General features: G+C 43.8%; 1 protein-coding gene across 4 annotated transcripts in view; it reads right to left on the minus strand.

Moving 5' to 3' along the window:
- Nucleotides 1-17,747, minus strand: part of LOC122396172 (aryl hydrocarbon receptor nuclear translocator homolog) — a 38,513-nt gene that overhangs the window by 18,732 nt on the left and 2,034 nt on the right. For 3 of the 4 annotated variants that reach the window (XM_043394340.1, XM_043394339.1, XM_043394338.1), the window contains exon 1: nucleotides 13,093-13,960. In XM_043394340.1, coding sequence (XP_043250275.1) covers nucleotides 13,093-13,328 — 236 coding nt within the window. In that variant the 5' untranslated portion in view covers nucleotides 13,329-13,960. Of the gene's footprint in view, nucleotides 1-13,092; nucleotides 13,961-17,233; nucleotides 17,289-17,747 lie in introns of those variants that run through there. The other variant, XM_043394341.1, reaches the window with a different exon arrangement.

Raw genomic sequence — 17,747 nt, forward strand, 5'->3', positions numbered from 1 at the left:
ATAACAACAAAAGCATCTTAATAATTCACACAATCCATCGGGACAAAATGGTAAAACTCGATTAAAGTTTTCTTCGAAATTTAACATGCACCATTCTCACAAACGATCACTAGAATTTGTTCAGCATCGTTCGTAGTACTGCGATCGTAATTGAACAAAATTCTGTTACGACGATTGATAGCGTTTCGATTGTATTCAGCAGTCAGATTGAAAACATCGGTCAGCTTTTTCTTCTCCGAGCGGCGTCAGCCTGAGAACGGTCGATTGACTCGTTCATCTGTCAGTACGGCCCGATAGATATTCTTCGAACGTCCCGAATAAATGTCGCGTCGCCGATACGCAAAGTGTAATCATTTCCGGATTACCAAACGTGTCGGGGCAGCCGGTACAGAATTGGACGTAGCCTATCCAACTTCCCCAAATCTGGAGCGTCGTGTAACAGTAAGCGGGACAAAGTCTCTCATGCAATATTCACGGCCGACTCTGCTCTATAACTCGAATCGATGCCATCGGGATCGAGACTGTGTACGAACTTGCGTCACAATTTTAACGAACAAATGTCTGCCTACATTAACGGGCCTGATCCTTGACTACTTCCTAAATAAAAACCATCGAGGACACGCACAACCTGTTGCATATCGTACGATATACCATCATTAGGATCCCCGAACCGATGACAATCTGAGAGGGAGGTAGGTGAAAATTGATCTCCCAACTCTTTGGCTTCCCTAGCCTCTACATACCTTATAGTTAGGTGTGAAATACAGTGGTGAAGACAAAATTGTGACAATCTGACAGACAGAAGTTGTGACAACCTGAGAGGTGGTACTATAATTGTTTCAGAGTTCAGAATAAGATAGAAACTTTTCTCAAGGAAATTCGATATCATTATTTATCCCTCCACCTGGTTCGTAAGGCCCCAAAAGTTTATTAAACGTGGGACCAACTTCCATTATCCAAGAAGAAATCGAAATAATAAAAGAGTTCAAGTGAAATAGGTAAATTCACGGAAGACCGAACTCCGATCAGATAAAGGTAATACGTAAGGCCCCAACAGAAAGTCATCTCCCGTCATTGGGTCTGACTCCCCTTCATCATCGTTACGACCGCGGCTGTCACAACTCAATTTCCATCGGGACCAGGAGTTCCTCGGGCGTAGAGAATAATGGGGCCCGAGGAACGAACGAGCGAGAAAGGGGGCACACGATAGAAGGAAGAGCGCCGTAAATCCGTCATTGGCGTCTCGTTACCGGCATGAGTCGTGTTCTCTCCGCCAGGCCGGCGTATTAAGCACGATAGAAAATTATGCTCTCGTTCGGGGCTCGGCGGCGCACATAGAAATCTGGCTGATCGTCAGTCTATTACGCTGCGCGAGCGAGCGAGCGAGCGAGCGAACGCGCGCGCGCTCGCGGGTGATGTACGCCTCTGACCCTGAGCGAAAAAGTAAGGCCCCCTTTCTTCCCAGCCTCCCTTCCTCGCCGTGTCTTTTTCCCTTTCTTTGCTCTGGTGAACGCCACGGCGAGCTACAGCCAGCATCTTGCCCCCACCATGCCCCACCGCGAGCCCCATGGGTCCCATGGGCCCCAGAGGACGAAGTGGGGGTGGTGTAGGGCCCGCAGCGAGTGTATCCGGGTACACCGAGAAGGCTCCGTATCCCTTCTCCCCCTCCACCTTCACTCTGCGCCCCTTTTTCTTTTCCCCTTTTTGCTGCCAGGGCCCGAGTAGACTCCGAGCAGAACGAAGAGGCAGAGGAGAGAGACTACGGGGCCTGGAGACTTATGGAGTACATAATGATGCGGCCCGCGGTATTATGTCGACTTAACAGATACGTACATGCATGCTCGGTGAGCAGAAAACGCGATGTCCCCGAACCTGGGCCCGCTTTGGGCCACCGAAAGTCGGCCGCTTTGAGAAACCGAGAAGACTACGGGGACTTCTGAAAATTTTTAGGCCCTTGACGTCTTTGGGCCCTGCCGACTACCGACACTCGTGGAGCCCTTGCACGACTCTTGGGACTTTTGGGACCCTCGGGACTCTTAAAAATCTTAGAATTCACGGTATCTCGAGACCTTAGCAAATCCGATAACTCTTGAGAAGTTTGGGACTTTTAAGAACTCGTGATGCTTTTGGGACTTTCGAAACTTTTACGAACCTTTTAAAATGGTTGAAACATTCCTACATTTTTGCTATTTTGGAGGACGGTGAAAGCCAGGCTGAGTAATTCGCGTGCAGATTTTGACGCCAGATTACGAATCTCCGTATTCCTGGCGAACATTCGATAATTTGTAGCCACAAAAGCCGTGGGAACCGAGGCTCGATACAGATTTTTTATCTCGTTTATCTGGCCACTAAATCATCGCGGCAGCGACGCTAGGTCTCCGGCGTTACAAACAATGAGTTACGGCGTCGCGCGATCGCCGACTCGTAGTTTCGGTTCATTTCTATTTACGGTTGACGTTAAACGATGATCGATCCCCGGCGAGCAAAGAACGAAGCGAGGAAATCTAATTGCGTATCAAATTGCGTTGTTTAGCCGCGACATGAAATTGTATGCAAATCAACGCTCCTTCGTGACTGGATTGCCTTCCTATGGATTTCATTTTTGTTTACTGTCGCTGAGGCTTGGCATACGATCATTTCGATCATAACTGTGTGTGCATTCTATTTAATAAATCGACGTAATTCGTTTAGAGCATTACCCTGACCGGTTTGAATCGTTCAAACTGGATCAAACCTCTCCAAACCACTCAATACGAAACTTTTAATTACTAGTATCTTCAAAGAAACTCTCAAACAAGATCAAACAATAAGAAACTTGGAACTCCTAGCTTCAGACAATTTCTTAAATCGAAGGAAACAAGTCGTTCAAGCTGGATCAAACATTGACAAATGAAATAATACACACGCGAAGAGGGGCGAGCTGTCTAACAATGCTACCACACATAATTCAAAGTGTTCCTTTGGTGAGCCTGTCCGGATAAATGACGAACAAACAATCGCCATGTTCAATTCAAACGTTTAAGCTTCTTAACGAGCTCGCCAACGCACAAACTTGATCACGCGGAGCAACGTGCAATAAGAACAACAAACAGCTTCGTTAATCCGGCAACAGCACGTTCCTTCGTCGGCCATCATCTCGCGCATAAGGATCGCAATAATGTCTTGATAGAGCCCTCCCTTAGGAGCGTATCGTCGGTCAGTTTTCTTCTATTACTATCCTCATTAATGAGATGCGGCGTTACATACGCTGTAATCAATCTTAACACGCCGCGAATAGCAATCGCTGCGCGGCTGGATACTTTGTCCGAGGCAGCCGACAATTTTGTCCTGTATCGGTCGCTGAATTATTCACTCTCGGATCTAACGTTCGCGCGATCGATTAGTCGAACCCGACGCTTGGCATTGAAATTAACGCTTCTCCATTAAATGAACGAGCGTCGAGATAAATATTATTCGAAAGCTCGCATAGTCATCGAATGACAGCTCCATGACGTTCAATTATCGACGCTACTATGCTCGATCAACAGACTTCAGACGTATAGTTTGTAAGATAGTCAGGTGTTAAACAGTTTTAGAATGTTTGTCTCCGTTTGTTTGTTCGTTTCCAGTAAATGTCAGTATTTACTACTGAGAATATTTAAAACAATATTGTTTGCAACGGTATGAAAACGTTCGAAAAATCTATTATGGGATTATTTAAGTCGACAGAAAAATCATGCAACGCAGGCAGCGTGTAAAGCGTCTGGGAACGGGCTTAGGTAGCGGCTGAGGCACACATTATTCAACCACGTGTGGCGTTTGTAAAAACGCAGCGTAACAGATTTCATCTCGCCAGTTTCGCTCCGGCAACTCGCATGGTCGAGAGTCGAACGATTTATACGAAGCAACACAGTCATTCTGTTCGAGTGACTCGCGCTGATCCAAGTTTGGGGATTACCTAAAGCGTCGAGGATTCCAAAGACAATGCGGACGGTATATCCTGAGATCAAATTGACCTAATCAGACAGAAAGACGGAGAGAAGGGAACGAAAGACGGGGAAAGAGGAGATCTAGGTGATATGGCGCACGGTATCCGGATTATAGTGTCTTTTGGAACAGTTCGAGATTGTTTGAACCCATCAATTTTGGGGTTCTTGGATTATTGGAACTCTTAGGGTACCTTTATGAACTTGGGACTCTCAACCAACTTCAAACTTAAGTTTCTTGATGCTATCAGATCTAACAAATCTTGTGGTTTTTTAAAACAATATTTGTTGAATTCTTGGAGGACTTAAGATTCTGATTACTCCCGGAACACTTGATACTTTTCTGACCTTTCAAATCTTTCAGATTCTCGGGACTGCTTGGGACTCTGTGCCGCAACAGTGGGCAACTCCTGAGGTCAAACCCGTCCAATCAGGCCGAAAGAACCGAAAGAACGGACGGTCAAGCTTCGAACGAACGGAAGGGAGCAAAAAATAGAGAAATAAGAGCCCCACGCGATGTGGTGCGCTGTGTCCAGGTTACGGTGGCGCCTTTTTGCATTTTTCCAGCTCGACTGGAGAGTCACGACTTTGACCCCCCTCTTTCCCCTTTCAGCTCGTTGTCCACGATCGTCCTCGTACATTTACGTTCGCCATTCCTCTGCGTCCACGTGTGTTACACCTAGCTAAGTCTTCCAATGCTCGCGCGTATCTACAGCCTAGCCATGTAGCTTTGGACAGGGCTGATCTATCCGATGTACAGGCCTACGCAGACCAAGTGTCCTGAAAGAGTGATGCCTCTTCCTAACAACTTTCTTCCGACCCTTCCTCCAACGTCCGACAGAAGAAAGGCCGAGGTGATAAGAATAATCCAACAGAGTACCTTGGTGGATGCTGATTCGTATCAAATCCCAACTGTTGGGCTACCAAACACGTATCCTAGCGAGTTACTGTTGGGTTATTAAGACGATCCTTTTAAAAATTCTAGCAAAATTGATAGAAAACTGACTGTCTACTAATGGCTACCTAAAATATCGAACTCGTTAGTCTCCATAATTGCGAAGCATCTGTAAACTAAAAATAAAGGTGTTCCACGGAAACGAAATGTCTAAAAAGAATCAAGTGTTCCCTGGGCTTCTCAAACTAATAAAATGGGAATTCTATGGAACCGTTCGCTATGGAAAGGTTAATTAACTGTATCTATGTCGCGGAGTATCTACAACCTGAGGGAAAACAGTTGGCAAGTCCGAACGGAAGCCAGCAGCAGAGAAGCGAGGAGGAGCAAAGGCGAGGCGACAGATCGCTGACCAAGAAACTAACACCTAAGCACGGCAGTGTGACGTTTTTTCCATTAGGTGAGCGGCGATGTCGGCCGTGAGTGTTGGCATATTAAAAGGAAAGAGCGTAGCTATTGGCGGGCCCAAGGAACGGGCCCCGCGACAGGAGGCGGTCCATCGTTCTCCGACTCCGGGACTCTTATCCGTTCTCCCCCGACCTTATTGGTCACCGCCTCCTCGATCGCTCCTACCGACCCTCGTTGCTGCTCGCGCTGACTTTTTCGCGACTCACGATCGGTGTGATTTCAAGACCAACGACTCCCGTATCAGTGTCTGATTGGCCTCCCCCCGGACTAGGGCCGGGACTTCCCGGTCCAACTATTTTACTCGTCCAACTACGCTCAGACGATCCAAATATTCGTATACTATTCGATTATTTGAGAATTACATTGATCACACTTGGGGAATTTTGAACGCCTTATATGATCTTTCTTACTGTTTAAAATTGGGATTTACGAAGAGGAACGATAGAGCTTTCGATCGCCATAGCCGCCATGTTTGTCATTCGTGGCTTTATAAGTCTTTAAAGAGGATCAACAGAATTCGTAGTACGACGTATAACTGTGTAAGGTATTCTGGGGATGTTGATTACGAATCCGTTGATCAAATTCAATATGGCGGACTAAAATAGATTTATACGTTCTACTTGAACTGAGAATTTCTAAAAAATATTACAATTTACGTCAATACCACGCCTATGTAGCTATTGCAGAGTGATTGGCGGGTCATTTGAAGAAAGTTCTGGTTTCCACGAATGGGCCCGCGGGCCACCGGGACTTAGGAGAGCGAAATTATTGCTGAATCGCGCGGAGATGAGAAAGGGGTTCTCGTCGCGGTTTGCGGAGCGATAGCGACGAAAGATACAACGACTTCGTCGGGAATCGGCCGTTTCACGGTAGAATGGAACGAATGAGGAACTCGAGCGTTCTCACGCCTGAGGGAACCCTTATTGTTTGGGGCGTGCGGGCTCGCCTCGAGCGGAAAGTCACGCGACGAAAACGCAAAAGGAAGAGGAAATAAGAAATCTGCTTAATTGCGAACGCCGTTTGGTACTTCTGTTCGTGCGGCGTGTAACTGCCCGGTCGTCTTGGTTTTTCGTCGAAGGCTCCGTTTCGGCGATTATCGATGCCCCACGAGGGCAGCAGGACATCGAAAATCCACTCTTCTCGAATAAATCTGGACTTGAGAATTTTTGGCGATCGCAAATCTATCCATGCACCAAACGGTGGTAAATAAAATTTGATTTCGTTCGAGAATTAATGGCCATAATAAATAGTTGAGCGTTCATATATAATTCATGTAATTGTAATGGACTAATGGGCGCGACTTTCGTACGAGTTTCAGAGACTTCAACGCGCGGTAAGCGCATGTCTTCGCGCTCCGAGGGCCGTAGCTATAACTCTCCGTTATTTACTCGAACAAATTTAAATTTACAAGCACCGAATTACACGAGCCAATAACATAATTGAACGATTAAAATAAATTTCCTTGAATACGTATATGTTTAATTGAATCTTTATCCGATCCGATTCAACCAACAAACATCGACGTATTTAGTGTTTAATATATTATTTCCTTCAGCAAGTCCGCTTGTGTGAGGATGCATGTCGATATTGTATGACATAAATATGCATTATGTGCGTAGCGAGCGTAGCTAATAAGGTCTTAATTACGAAAGAAAAAAAAAACATACGAGCTCGCGCGCGCGCGCGCGCCACAATCTCGAAACACACTTTCCTCGTCGTAGATCCATCCGGTTCAACGACTTCTCACGTGAAAAGCTCCGGTGGAATATATCGCATGGGTCGAGAATATAATTCACGATGAAATATTAACTATTTCTGTGGCAAGAATCTATTACTGATCGTTGAAAGTAAAACCGGCTCCGTCGGAGTGAAAATTTTACGATTAATTGCCAGTATTCATCACCACTTATCTTCAAGATGGTAATTAAATTGTCTAAAATAAATACTTCACACACCAGCGAGGCAAAATAATTTTGAACGCTATAAATATTAAAAAAGTACACGAGTAATATTTTGTATTCCCCGATCAGCACACGTAATTCACAAGCACGCTTTCTATTTAAAAAATGGCCCCCCCCAGGTTACCATTTTCACTTTACCTGGACTCTTTCACAAAATATTGCCCCCATTTATCAAATAGAACAAGTTTCACTGGTTCCTTGTATGGATTGTTTTGTTGATCGGACGCTTTCGAAGGAAAAATTTGCTAAAAATGGTAATTCGGCCGCGAATGGTCCCGGGACAAGCATCACGCGTGTCTGGAACATTACGTAACGTAATGATCTGGTAACCGGCCGCGTAAATTCGCGAACGGCCGCAAATCTCCGGTACGTGACGAATTCCGCGACGAGTGGGTTTTGTTTGGTGCCTAGCACGTTCGATGCACGTGGTCGAGCGTAGTACGTTAAGCTCGTAGTATTAGACGTCCACCTCGTGCCTGGGATCGTTGCAGTCCCGCGAAAAATGCTTTTCATTTCTCACAATTCGCGGATAATTCGCCTTTAGTAAATCCCATTCGCGATTAGTCGCGCGACACTTGGAGAACTCTCTCGTTCCTTTCCACTGGACTCCCGGACTCGTCGCTTTGAAGTTACAGTTTCGATAACTCGGTGAACTCTATCGTTCGAATTGTCGGACCAAATTCGTGAAATTTTCTGGATCATCCAGATTCATGTTCCTTAACATTTCACCACAAGAAACACACAAAATAATTGGTATCGAATAATAACAAAATCCCAGGGTGAACGATCAAAGTTACTTTTCTGAAAGTTTTATATTGCCAGAATAATTTTGTTAACGTCAAACCTGAGACGATCGTGGGGTCGTAAAAACGGTAATGAAAACGTAATGACGCTCCTGCGTCACCGGTGCCATTTTTTTCGCGGTCGATGGTTCATTAAAAGTCTCGTTAAAGAAGAGGGAGGACGATCCCGGTGAAAATCGAATCGGTCTTATTACCATTCTGCTCGGGAAGAGGGAACCTCGTAAAAACAACAAGCTCGAACTGTTAATCCCGAGGCGGGGGATTTGTTCTGTAGCCGTAAGTAAGAATGTCCCGCGCCGAAGTTGACGAAGAAGAAGAAGAAGAAGTCGATGGAGCGTGACTTTGGCCGGGATTCGACGAAAGTGAGAATAACCCGGCGGAGATAATGGCCTGACAGAAGAAAGACCCGACGCGAGGGGAAAAAAGGTCCCTTTCACGGCTCCACCAGCGGCCGACGGTTGCCCTTTCGATAGATCGAGTTTTTACGCGATCGTAGAAATGCCAGATCCCGGTCGCCGCCGCGGCCACGGCCACTTGGGGGTGCCATTATCGCCGGAAAACAATTTTTGAATCGGGGCCATTCTCGTTCCCTTCGTCTTTGTCCAAATTTCGGGGGCCCTCGAGTGTTTTAACGCTTTGATAAACTTTTATAATTCAAGAATGGTATCACAGTTAAACGATAACATGAAAATGGTAAAAATGGTAAAAATGGTAAAAATGGTAACGATTACTCGTAACGCCAAATTGAGGTTTACAGAATTATTTCGTGAAATAAATGTGTCCTTTTATGACATTTTATTTTAACTATTTTATAACTGCTGTATTTTGAAAATCAATTCTAAAGCTGTATACAAAAATATTAAAATAAAATTGGGAAAAATCTTCTTACGCCACTGTGAAGAATATCCCTCCTTTCAATAGATAAAAATGAAATCTATTTCAACGAGTGAATTAATAACAAAAGAAAAATGTTTTTAAGAAATTATCCTCGAGTTCGATTAAATTTTGCACCGTCGTTTTGATCGTTAATTATGAGATCTGTACGCCAATGGGCGGCAGCCGATTTTATAGCAAACCGATCGCGATGGCCAGGAACGTGTCGATTGAAAAACAGTCACGCAATAAACATTATAACCCAACCCGAAGGACGCGAAGTATGAGGAAGTCGTATATTCGTTTTTCAGTCCTTTTGTATATATAATGAAGTCGGTAGTTGTTACGCAAGACATTGGACAATAATGAAGCAATTTACTTCCGCCGAAACGTGACATTATTTATAATCCGTGTTGTCGACGTGTTTGTATTTCAGAGAAAAATTCGCCGATCCCGTAATAACATCGCGCAACCAGCCAATCTTTCTCGATATTTAAAAATGTAAATCGTACAACACTGTATCGCGAGAAAAGAATAAATTTCGCGCTTGTCGAACCAAACATCGTACATTTCAACAATTTTAATGTATTTGGAGAATATAGAAGCGATACAATAATTTCCAACAGTTTTTTAACCAAGCAATTATACATTATAATACATTTAACGGTATGAAATATTTAAATAAATTCATGTACGTCTATGCAAAGTATACTTTGTATACTCATTTCAGACGTAAAGTGCCATTTTACGTGAACCATTTGAAATTATTTTTTTAAAATGTTTTTAAAATTAATTTCGTTTTTAATTTGATGGAATAATGGATTCTGAGAACATTTGGAATAATTTTGAACTATATATAATCATTAGTAATTATTAGCATTTTTCAAGTTTTTCTGGTATTGGATCCTCGAGTAGAAATCGATTTTAATATCTTCTTCAAGGATTCCGCTATCTGTAACGGGCCCGAAGAGGTTGGAAATAGTGTACAGCTATCTTTTCGAATTGCAAATCGATAAAAATTCACGCGAACAGCGCGAAACAGAAGGAACGGTTGACGCAACATGTTACGACATTTTCGAATTCCCATTATGGACTAGCAAATCCGTGTTTTCCGTCCACGTGGTAGCGGTAAAGTGGTTTTACGAGGGCCCCGCGATGTTTTTACGCAGGTTTCGGCCGATAATCGGGCTATCTCGATTCAAAGGTAGCGTCACTGTTTCGTTTTTCGACCAATCGCGAGCCGAGGCGCGGACGAATTACTGCCGATACCACGGAATGTTCCCTCGATGATAAAACGCTACGTGATAAATTTCATGGAAAACTTGACACTTGCACCGAGACGGAATCGTCCACCGCGATAGCATAGTTCAAAAATCCCCTCTGGGAACGGAGGTCACCGGTGACCGGCATTCTGAACTTACCACGCGTTACGATGTTATTTAGAATGGGAGAACCCTAAACTAAATAACTGCAAAATAATAGTGACAATATTTCTATATTCCAACAATTTTTCAGTCCTGAAAAATGGTCCTATTTCCGACATAAAAATTCTACAGTGTCAAAATGAATTTGCCTCCATATTGAACATACCCTTGTGAACCGATAAAAAGGAGTTGGGTAACAATAATAAAATATTTTATAACTCCGAAACAAATGATACTTCGACCCATACTTGTTATATAATATAATATAATATCAATTTACCAAATTTCATTGAAATCGGTGAACAGAGCATCGGAAGAATCGGAATTTTTGAAGATTCTGAAGGTTGCGAGCAACGTAAATAACGCATGTTCGCCTCCCAGTTCGCATGTTCGCACGCTGATTTCTCGTTCGATTAAATTTAACGATACGAGGATCGATCTAGTCGGTGATCCGGGGCCGGCTATTATGATAATCCGCAAATCGCGGCACCGCGAGCCACGTATTGTCCAATTGCGCCGCGTAAATCGCGACGTAATGGGCCGATAGAAGAAATTTCCGAAGCGAACCGCAGAAGTTTTCCCTCCTCCCCCGCCTCGCCATCGCCGTCATTGCTATTGATTTAAGGGAATTGCGAATCCATGACCGCTATACGCTCACGGCTCTCTCAATTTCAATAAGCAATCGTAAGGAACAACGGTCACGATTCCCGGCTAAACTAGACCGAACACGGTCTGCTTGTGCTCTCGCGGCAGTTTTCTTCTTTTTTCTTTGTTCATTAACTATGCGCAACGGTCATTTACAATTTAGAAATCCCGTTCCCGTTGACGGAACCACGCGTTTCGATCGAGGTGCGCTGCGCTCGGATACAGCGCGGGACAGAACGGCTGCACGCCTCGAATAATTATTTAGTCAGACGTTATCGACGACGTATAGTTGTGTTTTTTGCTAAACGTTTTATTACTGGATCTAGCACGCCGCGGCAATACGAGTTTCCGATAAAATGATCGAAAAAAAACAGATGCATTGTTTAGCTCAAATTTTTGGGCATGCAATATACAAGGTGTTTAGTCACACCTGGGAAAAATTTTAATGGGAGGTTCTAGAAGCCAAAATAAGACGAAAATCAAGAATATCAATATCTTGATCGAGGCTTCGTTGAAAAGTTATTAAAAAATTAAATTAAAAAATTTCAAATCATTCTGGAAAAATTATTTTCGGTTGCGGGGGTCAATTGCAATCATTTTTGGTGAATAGACATACTCTCCAATTCCTACCCACTTTCGAGAAAAAAATTCGAGCAGGTGTGAAATTTTTCAACGAAAATACAAAATTTCAAATCATTCTAAAAAAATTATTTTTAGCTAGAGGAGTCAATTACAATCATTTTTGGTGAATAGACATACCCTCGAAATCCTAATCACATATGAGAAAAAAATTCGAATAGGTGTGAAATGTTTCGACGAAATTAAAAAATTTCAAATCATTTTAAAAAAATTATTTTCAGCTAGAGGAGTCAATTGCAATCATTTTTTATGAATAGACATACCCACGAATTCCTACGCACTTTCGAGAAAAAAATTCGAGTAGGTGGATAAATTTTTCGACAATGTTTCGTGTCAAACTGCCTTCCAACCGGCGTCTATGTTTCTTATCAGCTCAAAGCGGAGGTGTTTGATTACATTTAACCCTTCCGATGCTACGGACATGTTTACACGGCCGGCGGATTACATATTCCGAGGCTATGGACGTGTTTACACGACTTCTGAATTAGGCACTATAGACATGTTTACCTGTCCGACAATGTACAGTATGTCGAAACTATGGAACGTCAGATTGTACTCAATATTAATTCTATAAACGTGTATTTCTTTATTTTCATTCAACTGTAAAATATAGATAATACTGTGATTATTATTGATATTCGCGCCTTCTTCTCGAGTGTAGAATTGAAAACAATTAGTTTGTACGATAAGCGTGTGTTTCGAGAATTCACGTAAATTCTACTTTGCGATGCACGTATAGATAAGTTCGGTTTTTCGGATTGAATTTTTCTATCTGATCGGAGATTTACATTCTTGATGTCGGGGGCAGTGATAAGGAATTTGAATCGTCGACGAGCCAATCCGGAAAGGTTAAGTGTCTGGCGGTATAGTATATTAGATGATTCATAACAACGTATGTATAAATACGTGTATTGCACTAACTTATCAGAAACATCTTAATGATCCATTGATTATACTCTCGTAGACAAACGAGAACGTAAAAATTTCGATTTTCAAGCAGAGTGTGAAATTCGACTCCGAATCGTCGGCCGTCGGATAATTCATTCGATCAACTATGCAACACAGTATGCACTATAACTTCCAGGTTTCATTCATGATAACACAAACTGCATAAACCAGTCAATTATTTATAAATTTCTGTTGCAATAAAGAAACCTTCACGACAAAATTGCTCCTGAAGTCAGCCATATTGGAAATTCATGAGGCCCCAAAAATATAATTATAAAAGATACAAACTACCACCGAAAATTAGTCCGACCAGTGAATTATTTGCCTTAATAAGGCCCAAAGCTGCCCGTCACTGTAGGGGTCAACTGCCCCCCCACCATCTTCGAGACTAACCCGAAAAAAAACGAAACGAAGAAAAAAAGGGGGAGGAGAGGATGTTCGAGAGAAAGTAAGAGATTCTCGTGGATGATTTACCTCCGTCTCTTGGACTGTTGCGCGTCCGTGTGCGTCTGCTGCATATGATGGGGCGATAGGTTGGGCCCGTAAGACAGAAGCTGACTTCCGGCGGTGGGGCAGGCCGGAGGTGGTGGCGGGGGCGGCGGGGCCAATTGGTAGCCCACCGAGGAAGCGGAGGGTATGTAATGCGAGGGGCCCGCTCCCGGGCCCAAACCGACCCCGTACCCCCCGCCGCCCGCGCCGCCCCCGTACATACCGCTGCCGCCGGGGTACTCTATTTTGCCGACCCTTCTGCCCTCCTGCTTGGACCACGAGAGCTCTCTACCGACGTTCCCGTAGCCGTTCGTTCGCCTTCCGCTTCGATTATCTCTTCATCTTGCCCGCCGCGTCCAGCGACGATCAAACTCTCGACGGTTTTCACGTAGAACAGACACGGAACAGTCGGCTCTCGTCGTTGCTCGCTGACGACCCGGCGACTTCCTGCGTGGCTAGTTCATGTTCGAGCCAGGGAACAAGTGTCCCGATCCACCGGCGGCTATCGCGAAATCTTTCGGGGACCCGAGATGGGCCTTAGATTGCGAGGGAATCGGCCGGATCTGCTCGAATCCGTGCGGGAGTCTTTGGGGACCTCTGGTAGCCCGGTCGATTCGTTAAGAAGACGTTGTTCGAGCCAACAGTTTTCTCATATTTTGGTGGCAACAGTTTTACTTTTGAAATCGAGGCCAGTCGAACTCGGTAGACTCGGGCAGGGACTTATTACAGTCTGAATATTGAGATCTCTATTGGGGCTTTCCAACGTCGTGCAATCCCAACTCGTTATCTTTCACTCTTTATCGCGAACTTCGGGAGTCAGTTACTTAAATTAGCTGGATGATGGTCACGAATATTAAGCGATATCGTTGTGATGCCTTAATCTTAGGATCGTTTAAATTTGCTAGATTCTGGTGCTCTGCTATCTCAACATTTTGATGCCCCAAAACCCTCGATCTCGAGAGCATCTGTTCTTCAGGTAAGTTTCTAGAGTTCTATCGTCTGAACATTTCGTTCCACAAGTTTCTTTGGGTCTTGATCCTTCACAAAATATTCTTTGCTTCTTGAATAATCACCAAAGACTACCATCCAATTGCGAACACTTATCCTAGCGTCTTGAATCTCCTGTTAGTACTTGTTTCCTCCTGATTGCTTAGGAACTTCTGCCTTCGTTAATTAAGTCTTGAGTGATTCCCTGCATTCATTAACATGGTAGACGTTCAATAACATAGAAACAAGTTGTTTAGATTAGCTGCTCCCATAGATTCTGTATCTAGCCCAAAGGTTCTATGATGTTGCTGTGTTCTTGGACACCTGCCAGAGGGTTTGTACAAATCACATTCTTCTCTACCACCTAATCCCTTTACGAGGAGTGTAAAGAAGAGGATCCAAGTTGCTCTTGTTGCCCTGGAGTCTTGAAGCTCCTATTCCTTATATCCCAGGAACTTCTTGGAGCCTTATCAAACCAGCTGTTCCGGTAATATCTATACAGAAACGAAACGTCCAAGTTTGTCTAATCTCGGAGCACGCATTTCTGGTAACCGGTGAACAGCTAGTTTGCATCGGATTTCAAGATTCCCTATTGGAATCCTGAAACCGTTCGTTCACCTCCCCGGGTTATCTCGTCATCTTTACGCAAAGATCTATGCCCGATGAATCTCTGATACTTTACACTCTGCTCGCAGCGCGTTTCTGGCAGATATTCCAGGCCTGTTGGCCGTAGATATCCGCGGCAATTTTTCCTCGTCCCCGAGCAGTATTTACGGGCGACGCGGCGAAGAATTATCCCCCGTCCAGCCGGACTTTATTTCCACTTTTCCAGCCGCACCGTACAAGAATGTCAAACAAACGTCCCCCCGCGCGATTAAACGTTGCACGGCTATCGCGAACGGATCTTCGAATATCTCTTGGACCACTTGAACGCTAAAAAAGAAACCGAAGAAAATTCCATCGAACACTATTTTCCCTCGATTCTCACTCGACACAGAACGGTTTTTTCGATTCGACACTCGCTGGATCACAATCTCCTCGATGAAAACGTGCCCCGAAACAACGGGGTTCGAAGACTCATCTCCTCAAAGTTCCATTACCGCGGCGGTGGGTCCGACTTTTACCGCGATAATGACACGTTCGAGGGAACCAGGCGAGGACGGCGGTACGATTGCGTATGCATTGTCCGCGCTTTCGGTGCCGTTTTGGAAAGTACGGATCGCTTTCACGCGAGGCGCCCGGGCCTAATAAGAACGACTAATCCGACCGATCAGCGACACCCATTATATTTCGCCTCGATTGCCTCGCTCCACCGGGCCCCGTCGACGAACCCCACACGATCCTCCCGGGGGGGGTACAAGTTCAACTTGTAACCACCAACGTTTCTCATCGATCCTCGAAACGTGGACACTTTCGCGGACGCGAGTTATTTCGGAAGTTCGATATCCACGATCGAAACGACGCGACACGTGCCGAGGATCCGGAACCAGGCGAACTTTCGGGGCGATTGGCGAACGATACCGGGCCTGGATCGCGATCGACGAACCATTGGAATTCGGGGACTCTCGCGAAAACGCACGAACGCGGAAGCACGTTCCTCGGACGGATGGATCGCCGACTAGTCACCACCCACAACTCGCCAGTGACTGATTCCACCATAGCCGCATAATGTGCCGCTGTGCTATACCCCGCTAAGGACTATCACTTCTCCCACCAGAGAGCCAGTCCAGAACAGCCACCGTGTAAAGCATGACTTTTAGCTTGGGATGCATCGTCCTCGTTGTGCACGCTACGCGCCCACGAGGACGACGACGCTCCTGAGGACGGGTTCGCCAACCCGATTACCCACGTGGATATATTTTACAATTCTCAGTTATTAATACCTACTTATAATTTATCGATCGAATTATTCTAGTTGGAATTGCGAGCACATTTATTTTTAGATATTTGTAATCTTCTGGGGTATTTCACCAAACTGTGGTATTCTGGGGAGCATCAATGGCGATAAAAATGTTTCTTCGGTGTATTACAAATGGGAAACTCATAGACGATGGGTGAATTTTATTTGAGATTTTTTAATATGATATTGAATCAAGTATCGATACCAGTGAAATTTGACTCTGTGAATTTTCTATAAAAATTTTGCACAATCATAAAACCTTGAAAAATGCGATTTTTTTGTAAATTTGATTTTGATACGAGGGAACTAATTTTGATACAATCTAGAAAATTCTCCTTTATTTCAAGTCGAGCCTGGAACAGATCTCAAGATTTCCTCCATGCGCATCTATGCACGCAATTTTTATAGTTCCACGCGTATTCGAGATAATTTATCTTCGATCCCCCACTTCGCAATTGCCTATCTGTTTTACAACACACGATAAGAAAGCGCACGTCCGGGGAATAAAAATAATTTCTAATCATTCGTCGCGATACTCTCGTGTACGTCGTTTATACCGAGATTGGAGCGATTAAAGAAAAGTTCGCAACTGCATGGAAATTACGAGGTAATTTTAAGTGATTCGAGTGGACGTGTATTTATAGCGGATTGACGTATAAATTCTTATGTAAAAAGTGTACCGGGGGAACGGTCCCCGCGCCGGCAGTAAAAGTATGCGATGTTTACGATAACGAAATGTTTCTTGGACGGTGTCGCAATGGCTGGCGCTGGCGCGAAGGAATATCAGCGAGCATCGGCTCAGAAATTGCCTGCTGTTGTGCCAGACACAGTAACTGATCTTATATAGGTAGCGTGGCGCTTCTGGGAATCGTATTTAATCGAGAGTGACTAAAACTTTCCAGTGTGTGTGCAAGATCTAAGCTTGCACCACAGTTACCACTGTACCAAACGTTCTCGTTTCAAAATTCGTTAAAAAACAGTGCTGAAAATTAGCACTTGTTGTAATTGATACAAAGAAAATGTATCGTCGTAGTAAATAATTTTTTAAACAATTATTTGCATCCAAATGCAAAGGTGACAAAGGGACACCCTCGACTCTTATCAAGCATATATAATAATACAAACGCTTTTTCCTTATTGTACATCCTGAATCTCTCTTTGCCATACACATACGCCACAACACTCTGTGCAAGGGTATAAAAGGAAAAATATGATGTGTTATTTTATAACAAAACATACCCTATATGAGCCATACTAGCACTGCGCTTCTGGGTCATTTTACTCGGGTCACTCCCTGCAACAATTACAAACGTTAAAAAACTACTGTGTACAGTTTTAAACTTTATAAAAGATTTACAGACAGAATGAGATTATACAGCAAATAGAAAGTTTTTAAATAGTTAGTATCAAAGTAAATTTAAAGACTGATATGATTTTGAACATTATCACAAGGGAGAATGAGTAATATGTGCATTTTGATTTAAAAAATCTTCTAAATATCAATTTGTCTCCCTTTGTTATAATGTATGTTGATGTATTTGGTTCTCGTAAACTTCATTTGCTTCAAAATTTGTGATTCTTTGTAGGTGCATACGCATGCACATTTAATAAAATAATCATTACTTAAACATAGCACAAATGAGAATTTTTGCTCTCATTATGACAAGATAACGTATTAGCATGTTAAGAGGAGCAGGTAATAGAGAGAATTTCTAGCATTTTACGATAGAAAAGTGTCCCACTTAAAGAGAAG

The sequence above is a fragment of the Colletes gigas genome, unplaced genomic scaffold, assembly GCF_013123115.1.
Source record: "Colletes gigas isolate AHSC1104 unplaced genomic scaffold, ASM1312311v1 Colletes_gigas_Sc00007, whole genome shotgun sequence".
In the NCBI taxonomy this organism is placed as follows: domain Eukaryota; kingdom Metazoa; phylum Arthropoda; class Insecta; order Hymenoptera; family Colletidae; genus Colletes; species Colletes gigas.